The sequence below is a fragment of the Taudactylus pleione genome, unplaced genomic scaffold (genome assembly GCF_031769625.1).
Source record: "Taudactylus pleione unplaced genomic scaffold, aTauple2 ptg000828l, whole genome shotgun sequence".
NCBI lineage: Eukaryota > Metazoa > Chordata > Amphibia > Anura > Myobatrachidae > Taudactylus > Taudactylus pleione.
In genome coordinates, this window is record NW_028285230.1 from 2,580,481 (window position 1) to 2,593,498 (window position 13,018).

At 43.9% G+C, this 13,018-nt stretch overlaps 1 protein-coding gene across 1 annotated transcript; it reads right to left on the reverse strand.

The window, feature by feature from the left end:
• Positions 1-407: 407 nt before the first annotated feature.
• LOC148474603 (chymotrypsin A-like) lies at positions 408-9,033 on the reverse strand. The gene is made up of 7 exons (XM_088458346.1): positions 8,982-9,033; positions 7,304-7,407; positions 6,834-6,913; positions 5,139-5,217; positions 4,187-4,367; positions 2,145-2,278; positions 408-569 (listed from the first exon to the last, which is right to left on the reverse strand). The coding sequence occupies exons 1-7, from the start codon at positions 9,031-9,033 to the stop codon at positions 408-410; spliced, it is 792 nt and encodes a 263-aa protein (XP_088314472.1).
• Between the last annotated feature and the right edge of the window lie 3,985 nt (positions 9,034-13,018).

Below are 13,018 nucleotides of genomic sequence, written 5' to 3' on the forward strand. Positions count from 1 at the left end.
GATTGCGCCCATAGTGGTTGGGTTTAGCCGTGTAAAAGGCTACCCACGACCAAAGTGCTAGGCGCGATCGCGAAAAGTGCAGTTTGGGTGCCCAAACAGGTCACTTTTGGCCCATTTCAGCTCGCACCCCCTGGGAGGTGCGAGCTGAAATGTTGCACTGACAGCTAATCATGCCCAACAGGAGCAACAATTGAATAGCTCCTGTCGGGGGGGGTGGGGGGTGGAACAATTGAATACCGCTCTAACTTTCTCAATACAATTTAAGTTTATTTATATATCTCTATTAAAATTTTCAGAAGTATACTTCAAAATAGTAAAAACAAGGTAATAAGCATGTGGGCTGCAGTTGAGATGTTTATTTAAATTGGCACATTGCATTCGCTGATAGAATGGCAGCAATATCTTGTTTAGTTTGCAGCAACTGTCTGGTCGATGAAGCTTCTGAGCTCAGTGACTCGAGCATACACCCCGGGAGATGACGGAGAGCAAGTACCGCTTCCCCAGGACACTATGCCAACCAAAGTCCAGCTTCCGTTCTTCTGGCACACAAGAGGTCCACCAGAGTCTCCCTGAAATGCACAAGGATTAGAGGTATGATGCATAATGTTATCAGCCTGTGGATTTGATGTGTATATGTACTGTCTATTATGGGTAATGTACCAGCTGCAAATGTGCTATGTGCACATTCTGTTTTGTGCCAAAATCAACCTACATTCCTGCAGATGCGCCTAGTTTTATGGACACTTGCCGGCCTGACGTGGCAGCATCTGTTTGAAACAGATGATGGAAAGATTTGATCTTGTGGGGTCATTGGGGCTGATTCAGACCCGCTCGCAAGCGCTATGCGCTCACATCGATGTTTGCCACTGCAAATGCGCCGCCTGTGGCGTGCGCGGGCCCCGGCCAGCGACGGACGCTCCATCGATACACGTCTCACACCAAAACGGGACGGCTGTCGATTGTGATTGACAGCTCGCCCCGTTTTGGAGGCGGGCAGGGGGGTGGCTACACAAACAGAGGCGTTCCCGAAGGAACGCCTGCCTTTTGTGGGGGGCACAACTGACATCACCAGTGATGTCAGTGGTGAGCTTCCTGCTCTATTTAAAGCAGGAAGCTCACTGGGGCTTGTGGGAACGAGACTCTACCACAAGGGTCTCGTCGCAAACCCCGATGGTCACCCACAGCCGAAACAAAACAAAAAAAACGCCCTGATTCAGAGTGAGTGCTCTGAAAGAGCACCCGGCTCTAAATAAGGGCCATAGACTGCGAACTCTAACACTCCCTGGCTCATCCCCGACACATAGACTGTTCATCTAGACACCAGGCACTCTGGGAAAAAGAACTGCTCCATCAATATCTGCTCCTCTGCTCTTTCTGAGACCTGGACGATGACATGGCGGCATTGTATTGGAATACAACCGATGAACTGCTGCACAGTCACACCCACAGGTACACTGCTGGGATTGGTGTCTGCCGATCCAGGCACTTAAGGTGCCCATACACGGGGCGATTTTTCACACGATATGGCTGTTTTCGACTGATCGTAACGACAAACTGTGTGAAAAGTAGTGTTTTCATGCACAAATACGATGCGATGGTTGTCCCCAGTGTCATGTATCGACATCGTAGATCAGTTGGTCTTGCAGAAGGATTTTGACTGAACAGTACGATGTGACACATCTTAATACATCGGATCGTATGTACAATTGTACCTTTTCTAAACTCGAATCGTAGAGAATGTCGAGGGAAGAATTTTCAAGGGAATCGTATGAGAGATTGGATTGGATACAAGTCGCCCCGTGTATGGAGGCCTTAGGGGGCCTTTAGTTATGATCAGCAGGTGTTGGGGCTGCCTAAGAGGTGTGCAGGCGCAAATCTTTTCCTCTCCTACACAGTCTTTTCATCTCCTCAAAATCACTTTTATTCTCCAACACCTTTTGAGGTCCTGGAGATCAGCTCTCAGCCCTGTACAAATAATGGGACACGTGTTGCACCTCTGGCAGACAGAGCATGTTCCACCATATTGTTCTGCAACAGCTCGAGGTCACAACCCTTTACTTTAGCACTTCTGTATTCAGAAAGTCAGTGTCCTAGTGACAAACATAGTAAAGCCTTGGCTTGTTTCTGTTGAGGGCGAATCTTACCATGCAGGAGGAAGCTCCATCAGCTCCAGCACAGATCATGACATCATGGATCTGGTTACCCCAGTACTTTTTGCATTCGGTGTTGGTGAGGAGAGGGAGGGCTACCTGTTGCAGCCTGGCTGGGGTTTGGCTTGCTGAGAGAAGAAAGGGAAAATACAATGTTTTACACGCATTTTAATGGCATTTGTAATTCCTTGTGTTTAATTGCCCATGGTCATATATGTCCCCTCAATTCAATTATTTCAATAATAATACATACAACACAGAAACTTGCAGTTTTAGTCCAATGCTTATTTAGCCCTTAAATTAGCCAAATTCTAAATCTGACGCTGCCCTGAGTATTATTAACCATATACCCAAGTTGTGCAAACCCTAATATGTGTCCTAGCCATAAACCCAACTCAAGCTGTACAACTGGCCAAGTCCTAACAAATCACGTCTTATTTTATCTCACTGGTAAAATTAAAACAATTCCAACAATATTATTACTATAAGTGGTTTTGTCTTGTACAGTATGTTATACTTCAGAATGGGGCCCACTAAGATGATCTTTGCCTGTAGACTACTAATGTGATCTTTGTTAGGAGACTGCTAATGGGATATTGGCCCTGGATCTAGTAACATGATCTTTGTCAACATGATATTTGCCTTGGGTCCACTAATGTAGTCTTTGCCAGGAGGCCACTAATGTGATCTTTGTCTGAAAACCACTGATGATCTTGTCTGGAGACCACTGATGTGATCTTTGTCTGGAGTCCACTGATGTGATCTTTGTCTGGAGACCACTGATGTGATCTTTGTCTGGAGACCACTGATGTGATCTTTGTCTGGAGACCACTGATGTGATCTTTGTCTGGAGACCACTGATGTGATCTTTGTCTGGAGACCACTGATGTGACCTTTGTCTGGAGACCACTGATGTGACCTTTGTCTGGAGACCACTGATGTGACCTTTGTCTGGAGACCACTGATGTGACCTTTGTCTGGAGACCACTGATGTGATCTTTGCCCTGGGTCCACTAATGTATTAAAGTGGTCATAAGGAAAAATGAATGCTTTAAGAATTTAAGAGGAACTACAGTAGTCTAAACATACAATATCACTATGTGTTGTTTGTATATTAGCTTTATCATTTAAGACGTGTATCATGAATCAGCTAGAACCGTACCCAGATATTTTAGCACCATGGGCAGGCTGGGCTTCACACCTCTGACACTTACTTGCATTTCCCCCCCCATACACCTCCCCTCTTTTACTAGAAACTAAGTCAAACTCACCGCCACTACACAGTCAAGTAAAGCTGGTGATGGAATCTGTATGTAATGCCAGAGGTTGTTTAGCTGCCAGATCAAATACTGACAGCGGCAGCCCGATGCGTCTAAATCCCGACCGCTGCAGGTAAGTACCCTAACCCTCCCTTAGGGGTGCCTAACCATAACCTCCCCTCCTAGTGCCTAATCCTAACCCCCCCATTAGTGCCTAAACCTAACCTCCCCTCCACGCTTTCCCTAAACCTAACCCGGGGGTGCCTATCCCTACCTCCCCCCTAGTGGTGCCTAACTCTAAATCCCCCCCGGGGGTCCCTACACCTAACCCTCCTTCCCCCATGACTAGACGCTAAGACACCAGGCTTACCTTTGTTCGGTATGCTGGGTGTTGGGATTCCATAGTGAGGCTAATGATGGGTGTCGGGATTTCGACGCCTATCTTTAGTCCCATGTCGGGATGTCGGTGTCGGGATATTGGCGGGTGGGATAGCGGCCCCGGTATCCTGACTGCATCCCGCAGGGGGTATGCCAGGGTTTGGAAACAATAAGCAGCCGTGAAAGTGGTTGAAAAAAAAAAAAGCGGGACCACACAATAAATAAGAAAATAAGAAAACATTTTAGGGTATTCCAAGCCACTCAGTGGTCTCCGAGCGGTAGTCCAAAGCCTAACTTGGCTAGTGGATGAGTGGTCTCGAGGAATTTGAAAACACCTTGTTTTGCTATGTGTAAAATCCCTTTAATTTTTTTTTAAAGGAAATCTCTGAGCATCCATACCAGAAGAATCTGTCAGTCCCCATCCAGTGGTGACACACTTCAGACCGCCTTTAAAGTTGTCAGTTGTCTCTGCCACGCAAACAGGGGACACTTGTGGTTGTGCAATGACGGGAGAGGCCAGTTTGATCAGAGTTATGTCATTCTTGATGGTAAATGCGCTATAATTGGGGTGCTTGAAGACCTTGAAAAAAATCAGATCACATTTATTTTATTATAAGAGATTATTTTCCTAATATGTAAGTAAAGACCGTATGATGTTTTATTTGCGTACATAACACCCACGTGTACAATTTAGCGGTAAAATGTTGGATTATTGTACTATTTAAAATCTAATAATACAGGGTTTGTCGACATCTGGCTGTCGGGCAACCACATGGGGGGGCGTGTCGTGTCGAAAAGGGAGCGTGGGCGGCAGCATGACGCGTTGTTGGGGGCGGGGCATAAGGTGTGACAGCGAGATTAATGGCATTGTAAGGCAGGGGGCGGGGCTATGATGACGCGATTCAGCTCGAATCGCGTCACCAGTCCCCCGCTGCCGGTGTTTATACAACCGACTCGCTGGGGCCAGGAGGCTTGCCTGCCTTTCCGGGGAGCCGGGAGCGGCACACGATTTTCGGGAGGCTCCCGGGAGGGTAGGCAAGTATGATCTAATAATGTCACTTTGCCATTGGCAAAAAGTTGTCAGCGGTTCAAAACAGGATGAACATCAGTAAAGATGACAAAGAAATTAGGGGTATATTTACTAAAAAGTGGGTTTTTAGAAGTAGAGCCCATAGCAACCAATCAGATTCTAGCTATTATCTTCTAGAAGGTGCTAGATAAATAAGTAGAATCTGATTGGTTGCTATGGGCAACAACTCCACTTCTAAAAGCCTGCACTTTAGTAAATACATCCCTCGATGTAAAATGTTTGATATACAGTATATTTGTGTGATAAAAGCTAAAACAGTACCTTGGCAATTGTCTTAACTTGAATATTCTCAGCAGATGAGCGCTGGTCAAATTCACCCAAAACAACCTTGTGTGAAGTCCTGCAAAATAAGATGTAGAATTGTAGCTAGTATTGTATACTGGACCAATTGTATCTTGTTCCTGGAGTATACCACTGTGTGTGTATATATATATATATATAAATAACGCCGGCACTCCACAATATAGTCAGTACCTGCCTGGGTGCCCTCTAATGGTGTATGAACCAAGTATATAGGGAAAAACAGCGGCACTCTCAGAACTTGAAAAATAAATGAGACTCACGACTCCAAGAGATCAGCGTCCAACGTTTCAGTCGGTGTGACTTTTATCAAGAACCTTGATAAAAGTCACACCGACTGAAACGTTGGACGCTGATCTCTTGGAGTCGTGAGTCTCATTTATTTTTCAAGTCCTGAGAGTGCCGCTGTTTTTCCCTATATATATATATATATATATATATATATAAACTGTGTGGGGCCGGTGCTAAGACTGTTCCCGCACCGGACATTGGTGCCTCCAGGCACAGCATCAAGCAACAGAATAACAGTCCAATTTTAAACCCAAATTGTTAGTAAATTGGTCATAGAGGGCCTGGACGCAGTAGAGTAGCGGCTGCGACTTTTGTGTCTGTATAATTATGCCGCAGCCGATAGGTGTCCTATTATGATGTCCACTGGCCAAGACACAAATCCAACGATGCGCGCCCAAAGACGCACAATCGGCGGATCCATCAGCCGCAACATTGGACATTGCACCTGCCTATGGCCCGGCGCATAATGTCTGTGGGTCCATGGCCACCGGTGTGGCCGGTGTGACCGGTGTTAGTAGAACACGCCTGTCGCCGTAAGCCACACCCAGTCTCCGCCAAGGAACATCCATCAAAATTGCATGGATCTCCATGCAATTTCAATCTGCATCTCCCGGCGGTAACCATCGAAACGCACGCGCAGTGCATCTCTGACACATGCGCAGAAATAAAACATCTGGCACTTGTGCCCGATGCTTTACTAGCGTCCAACTAAGGCCATGCTAATTTGGACACAAATCTGGCACATGTGCATGGAAAAAATTGCATATAGTTGCCCATACGATGAGCTATACGCCCCTTGAGGCCCTCCCACCCCCTAGCCGTACACTTGGCTTTGCTGCTAGTATTAAGCATCAAGCTGCAGCAGCCTATAGTTTCCCCTATAGATACACCTGGAAGCAGCCATATTTGCTTATGTCCAGGTCTGTGTGCCGGCAGTTGCGTCTACACTCCCTCGTTGAACTCCATGTATGGGTCTGCCTATGAGTCAGATGCCAATATTCAGGGAAATGGTCAATGTTTTTCAATTGTGCATGCGTTAATGTAGCTAGAAAGCCGCACAGCACATTCGTTCCATGGAGTGTACGCATAGAGGCACAGTATCCCCCTTCAGACGGTGCTGTTTTGTAATAAAAGACTATGGGTTAAATGTGATATCTTGCGATCTTCAGCCGCTGTGGGGATTTTATTGAAGTCTTCCTGTATTTTTAAAGTGGCAATCATTTTAAAAGCTAAATCAGCTTGGTGTAGCCTTTAGAATGATTGTCCCTTAAATAATACGTGGAGACTCTCAGAAATCTCCGCAGCGGCTGAACATTGCAAGCTATATTACATTTAGCCCTATACCATTATTGCAATATAACCTACCTGACACCACAATGTGCAGCAGTTACAACCCATATATCGCTTATAAGGGAACCACCGCAGAAATGGAAACCAGTATTGTCCTACGATAAAGAAAAAATTGTTTAGATATCATTTCATACCATTACCCGACTGCACAGCAACATATTTTGTGGGGTGGGGGGTTTCTACTGTGACAATTATTCTAATTTGTACTGTAGGGATTATAATAGGGGAACACACAGCACTATGTTTTTGCCCAAGCTTCCATTTTGTGCCCAGTGATACCCTGAGGACACACAGGGCTGTATAACATTTCTTGATCTACAACTGAAACCTGATCTCTCAGCTCCTGGACAAGACTCTCATGCTGGAAGCTATGATCCAGGTAAAGGCAAAGTGCGTCACTCCAGCTGCTGTGGAACCACCAAGGTTGCCATTTTGTGTCAGAAATCTAACCTAACAGCACAGGGAATGGTGAATTATGGTCATACCTGCAGAGAAACTTGCCATGGCCAAGATCCTGGGATGGCTTCCTCACCGTTTACAATTCTGGAATATCCGGTGAGGACAGGCTGGATAGCTGGGTTTCCACACCCTAAAAGGAAATACATAAAATATGTGAAAAAAAAAAAAGAATAAAGAAAATTTGACACACTTAGACCAGGCCGAGATATGTGGAAAGGCCGGCTAGGCCCCGGCTGTAGATTTACATTGCAGGCAGTCTGCCACCAGTTTCATTATCTTGCCAACACTTGAACCCTGGGACTGCTCACAGTACAACAAGTTGCTGAGGTATAAATGAGTTAAGGAAAAAGGAAAAAAGTTCCCCCTGCACTATGCAAAGGATCAGCAATGGGATTTGAATACTACATAATAATAATATAAATACAGTCTCAGTTTACATATATTTACAAAGATATGTTTAAGCCACCAGGCTGCGTCAAGGCGTCTCTGTATCGGCGGTCCCTAGCGCTACTTGATAATAGCACCCGCTTTGGGTCATATAATTGCATACTATTAAGCTACATGATAATAGCATATACATTAATTTATCTAAATTGAGAGCCAATACACCTGGAGGAACCCCAAAATCCTCCAAATGGCACTAGAGGAACCAGCACACCCTCCCAATGCTGGTCCCGTCCATGCCTCTCAGAACAGTAATATAAAATGGTGGTTGCTCAAATTAACTTAATCGCCCTTCACAGGGGCATGAAAAATATTGTCGAGATCAGTGGTGTCAAACTTAGGTCCTTCAGCTTTTGTGGGACTACATAACCCAGCATGCCCTGCCACAGTTTTAGCATGCCCTAATAGCAAAACTGTGGCACTGCATGCTGGGATGTGTGGTTCCACTGCAGCTGGAAAGCCCAAGTTTGAATCACTGGTCTAGATGAACCCCTTCCTTTTCATGCATCTGTGAAGGGCCATTATGTTGATTTGAGCAACCACCATTGTATACTGCTGTATGAGCGACCTAAGCCTGGCCCACTTGTGGTACTACAGATGACATTTGGGTAAATGAGGTGTCACAAGTATATCCAACATAACCTACATGACTGTATGATTGCTGAGTGTGGGCATAGAGTAGTAAACTACTATTGAATACCTAAAAAACACTTGCCCTGGGAAATACATCTAATACATAATATACCCTAATCCTTCCCTGTAGGCACCGTCTGGTAAGTACACCCGCATATTACACCACCTCACTTTTACCTACATATCGCTTAACATTACTTTTACTCCCTATGGCTTCAAAATCTGCTTCTCGATGTCCAGTTTATAAGACAGTAACTGGATGTTCACATAGCATTGTTGATCCTCATTAAGCTTTTTTGAGCCTCATGTATATACCTGGACCACCATGCAAAACAAAATCATTTCTCATTGATGTATTCCCATATCCGCTTTAGAATGCACATTACTATCTGTTTCATCCTGTCTTATTGTACTGTTATAATGGTACGTACCCTGACCATTTTGACTGTAAAGGGCTATAGAGTATATTGATACAATATTATATAATACTAGTAAAACAATATAGGACAGTAGGATGTAAACTTCATATAAAGTAGAACACAAATGTTATACTTACAGACAGGGGGGCAGCCAATGCGTAAAATGTATTTCATCATAGATGTACAGGTTAAATTAAAAAAAACTCACCATAAGTAGCACCTACAAGGGCAATGAACGACAGCAGACAAAGGAACGCCATGTTGTGTCAATGTCAAATGTTTTGAGACCCTCTAACTTGCAGGTCCTCCTTTTATACACACTGCTATCCAATAGGAACATTAGGGGTTATCTGAGCTGCTGGAATCACTCAGGGGAAAAGAGCATTTGGTTATCAAGAAACCTTGGCTAAGTACAGGAGTTTGGCTGTTGAATAGGATAATGAATCAAAAGAACGTGTAATAGAGTTGAAATATTAATACGTGAAACGTATTAATTAAGGTCATATAGAGGGTGTGAGAGTACGACAGATGTCACCCCATGTTCCAGTTCTTGTGTGTTTAAGCATGACAGCACCATAGAACACAACGGCAAATCTGTATAGTGTCACTAGACCTTCCCCTCCCCTATTGCTTATGATCTATTTAAGTATTCTGTATTTATTAATATACGTAACCAGAAAAACAGAAGCAGTACTAGGCGCAAAGCAGGGGATATGAATATTTAAAAATAAGAGAATATTGTATGAACTATTGATGATGATGATGATGATATTATTATTATTATTATTATTATTATTATTCTGATTTAAACAGATGCTCCCACGCGGGAGAGGACTCAACATCTTAAAGGGAGAAATGGAAGTATAGGAGCGCTAGTGTCAGGGTTCAGCCTAGGATCGGCTATCTCTTACCTCCGTGCCGGCTTCCCCTGACTTCCTTGTGGTCAGACGCCTGGTGCAGTGAGGGGTGAGATGCTGAGTATTCTACCTTAGGTGCTTTTGCGGACTTCCATGGTCGGCTGTGTGTTTTGGGGATCGGAGATCCCATCATGGGAGCCGCCATGACAGTTCCTCTCATGTGACAGTCCTCCTAACCAATGGTAGCATGATCTCAGTCAGCTGACACTGTGCTCCAATAATCTGCTACCCCTGGGTATAAATCCGCCCCCAGAACTTCAGGAAGATGCTGTTCAACTTCGTTATTCCAAGTTCCTGTGTTACTCCCACTGTTGCTCTGTGCTAAATCCTTCAGTGTGTTGCTTCAGCCTGCTCACAGTTTTCCAGTTTCCTGTATTAGCTTCCATGCTAACCCTTACTCTGAGACTTCAGCTTTCTCACAGTACTTCAGTGTTTCATGTCCCTTCCCTGTGTGTCTTTGTATATGTGCTGCTAATTCTATTGCAGCTTTCCTGTGGCTATTACCCTGTGTCACTGAGGTGTCAGATTACTTGCTAGTACTAATTAGCTCACAGCTGGACCTCCAGCACTCTCCTAGTAATTGCCTTTGTCCAGTACCAGCATTACTAGCTTCCCCAGTTTATTCCTGCCTTCCCTCTGTGTTTTACTGTGTTTATCAGTTCCTGTACATTTTCCTGTGTTTCCAAGCTAGCCTGCGACTGGGATTACTACCTGTGCCTGTGTCCACTTCTCTCTGTGTCTTGTTTGTGCAGTCAACACCTACATTTATAGCTTTCCAGTGCATGTTGGTGTTCTTTGCTCTGTGTCTTGTCTCTGCAAATCAGCTCTAAACATATCTAGCAATTCCCAATATGTGCCTCTGTTTTTCTGTGCAATCAGCACTTGGATTTCTTAGTGATTCTCAGTACACTTTCCAGTATTCCTATGCAAGCCTGTGATTAGGATCCCTAACAGCGTTCCAATATCTAAGCATCCAGTTTACCTCCTGTGCTCTAGCATTTGCTTTGTTAAATATAGTGTCCAGTCTTCTGCCATTCCCAGGTACCTGTCCAGAGGGCCGCGACCTGCTCACTTGGTGCAGCGGAAAACCAAATCCCAATTGGAGGGGTCACTGGGGAAAACCACCAAGTGAGTTAGACTCCGCGCCTCTGGGCAGGTCTAGCCAAACCTGTGTTCGGCCGCAACTAGGAGACCTAGTCCAGTCACTTCCCAGGTCACCCGAACCCCCCGGCTTACCGTCCTCCACAGAGGAACATTTGCATCGGATCGTGAAAGCTAGTTTATAGTAGACATTGATATGCAGCAATGATCTAGAACATAAAGGGATAAAGTAAAATAACTTTACTCAGTAAAAAAGCACATAAAACATAAGAAAAATAACAGGGATTTTTATACAATCGGGGGAGATGTATTAAGTCTTGAAGAGTGATAAAGTACCAACCAATCAGCTCCTAATTGTCAGTTTACAGGCTGTGTTTGAAAAGTGACAGGAGCTGATTGGTTGGTACTTTATTACTCTCCACTTTATCTCTCTCCAATCCTGGAGTCTCAAACAACCCATCTAAAAGACACCAAGTATTATCAGCATGAATGAACAGAAGCTGATGGTGTCCCAGCTGTTAGCAAGCCACCGAATAGCAGGGCCGGATTAAGGCCCACATGGGCCTGGAGCTGAAAATGTTCAAGGGCCTATATTGAGAAGGGGAAGAGCTGTGACCGGTGCTGTGTGGGTGTGGTCAGTCACCTTGGTGTGTACACCCCCTACACTATGACCACAATGTCTCCCTAACTACATAGAAATAGAAAAATTGCATTATTTTTTGGGGGGGGCGGGGGGAACTAGGAAAACGATTTGAATACTTAAAATTTATGGCCAGTTAGGCACCTGGTAGTCATTCTGTCATGTTGATGGGCCTATTTTTATGTGGAGGCCTGGAGCTGTAGCTCCATCCGCCCCATTGTTAATCTGGCCCTGCCGAATAGAGGGATAAATTGTCCTTAAATGTGGACAATCAAAATTAGACTTAAAATAACTCAGTGGCAACAAGAATAATATTTAAATAATGTCACTGGACTTCATCCAGTAAATAATAATAATAATAACCCTGTGTCCTCAAATTTTAGGATTAGAAGTGAGGATTTGTCAGTGGCAAACGCAGGATTTCTAGAGGGGGTTTCCAAATGCTGGATTTTAGAGTGAGTGTTGCCAGTCCATGAAGAGGGCATAATTACCACTTATCCAGCTTTAATATGCGTCATACAAAGTGTATTGTGTATCATAATTCTAGCATATACAGGACCAGCTATCACCGTAACCCATTAAATGCGGCAGTAGGTCCATCCTGTCTGAGCTGAATGTTTATTTAGATGTGGGCACCATTCCACAGCATGGGAGCAAGTCCGGGAGTCTGGGGGAACAGCAGAGGTACATAGCTCTGCCCTGGACATATATGTACATATTGGGCTCTATAGCAGTGCATCCCTAACAGTGCATGTTTTCCAAATCCCCTAATTGGTGCACAGGTTATTTATTACTGGCTAATACATGTTAAAAGATCCACAGGTGGTGCTAATTATTTCATTTATGATACTGAGAAGAACATGCAGCGCTAGTAAAATTCCATTATAATACTATTTCTATTGTGGTCACGGTGTGGGCTGGGGAGGGGGGGTTTCCAGGCAGACGGAAACCTCCCTGTGTTTGCCTATGTTTGTATCCTATCAATAAACACTTTCTTGATTCAGTGGTGTATTAGAGCAGTATATGGATATGATGATAAGTCTCAATTTGAAAACATGACTTATTACCTATTGTGTAACCCTTCGTTACCAGTTAGTAAATAGTGCCTCCACCCAGATTTGTATTTGATATAGATTATCTAGGCTAACCAGGGAAAGCCCATACTATGTAATGACAGTATTATACTTGGGGTGTATAGTGTTAGTGTATATTGTATTAGGATACAATTTCAATACATTACATACCCAATCACTTATCTTTTCTTTCAGGTTCTGGCTCCTCAATAGTTTCTCTACATTCCTTCAGGCAAGTAAATCATGCTATATATATATATATATATATATATATATATATATATTTTAGTTATTCTTTTATCAAAGAAAATCACATATAGTTGCAAAAGTAACCTATGCCATTAGGTTTCAATTATAACACTCCTACCAATATAATTATACTATTATAACATCAAGCAGTATTTTGACAATATAACAATACACATATAAATATACAATGGATTGGATAAACTCTCGGGATTCCCTGTAACTTAAAATGTCCTTCCCACAGTTCTGGTTTCTTTTTGTTATAGTC

What these genes read in the sequence shown, in the direction of transcription:
- LOC148474603 (XM_088458346.1), bottom strand. Translation starts at nt 9,033, where the DNA reads ATGGCGTTCCTTTGTCTGCTGTCGTTCATTGCCCTTGTAGGTGCTACT. An exon ending in CCTTGTAGGTGCTACTTATG is followed by an intron (nt 7,408 to 8,981) that starts GTGAGTTTTTTT and finishes ATTTCCTTTTAG; the next exon opens with GGTGTGGAAACCCAGCTATC. An exon ending in GGGACTGACAGATTCTTCTG is followed by an intron (nt 2,279 to 4,186) that starts GTATGGATGCTC and finishes TTCTTCTCTCAG; the next exon opens with CAAGCCAAACCCCAGCCAGG.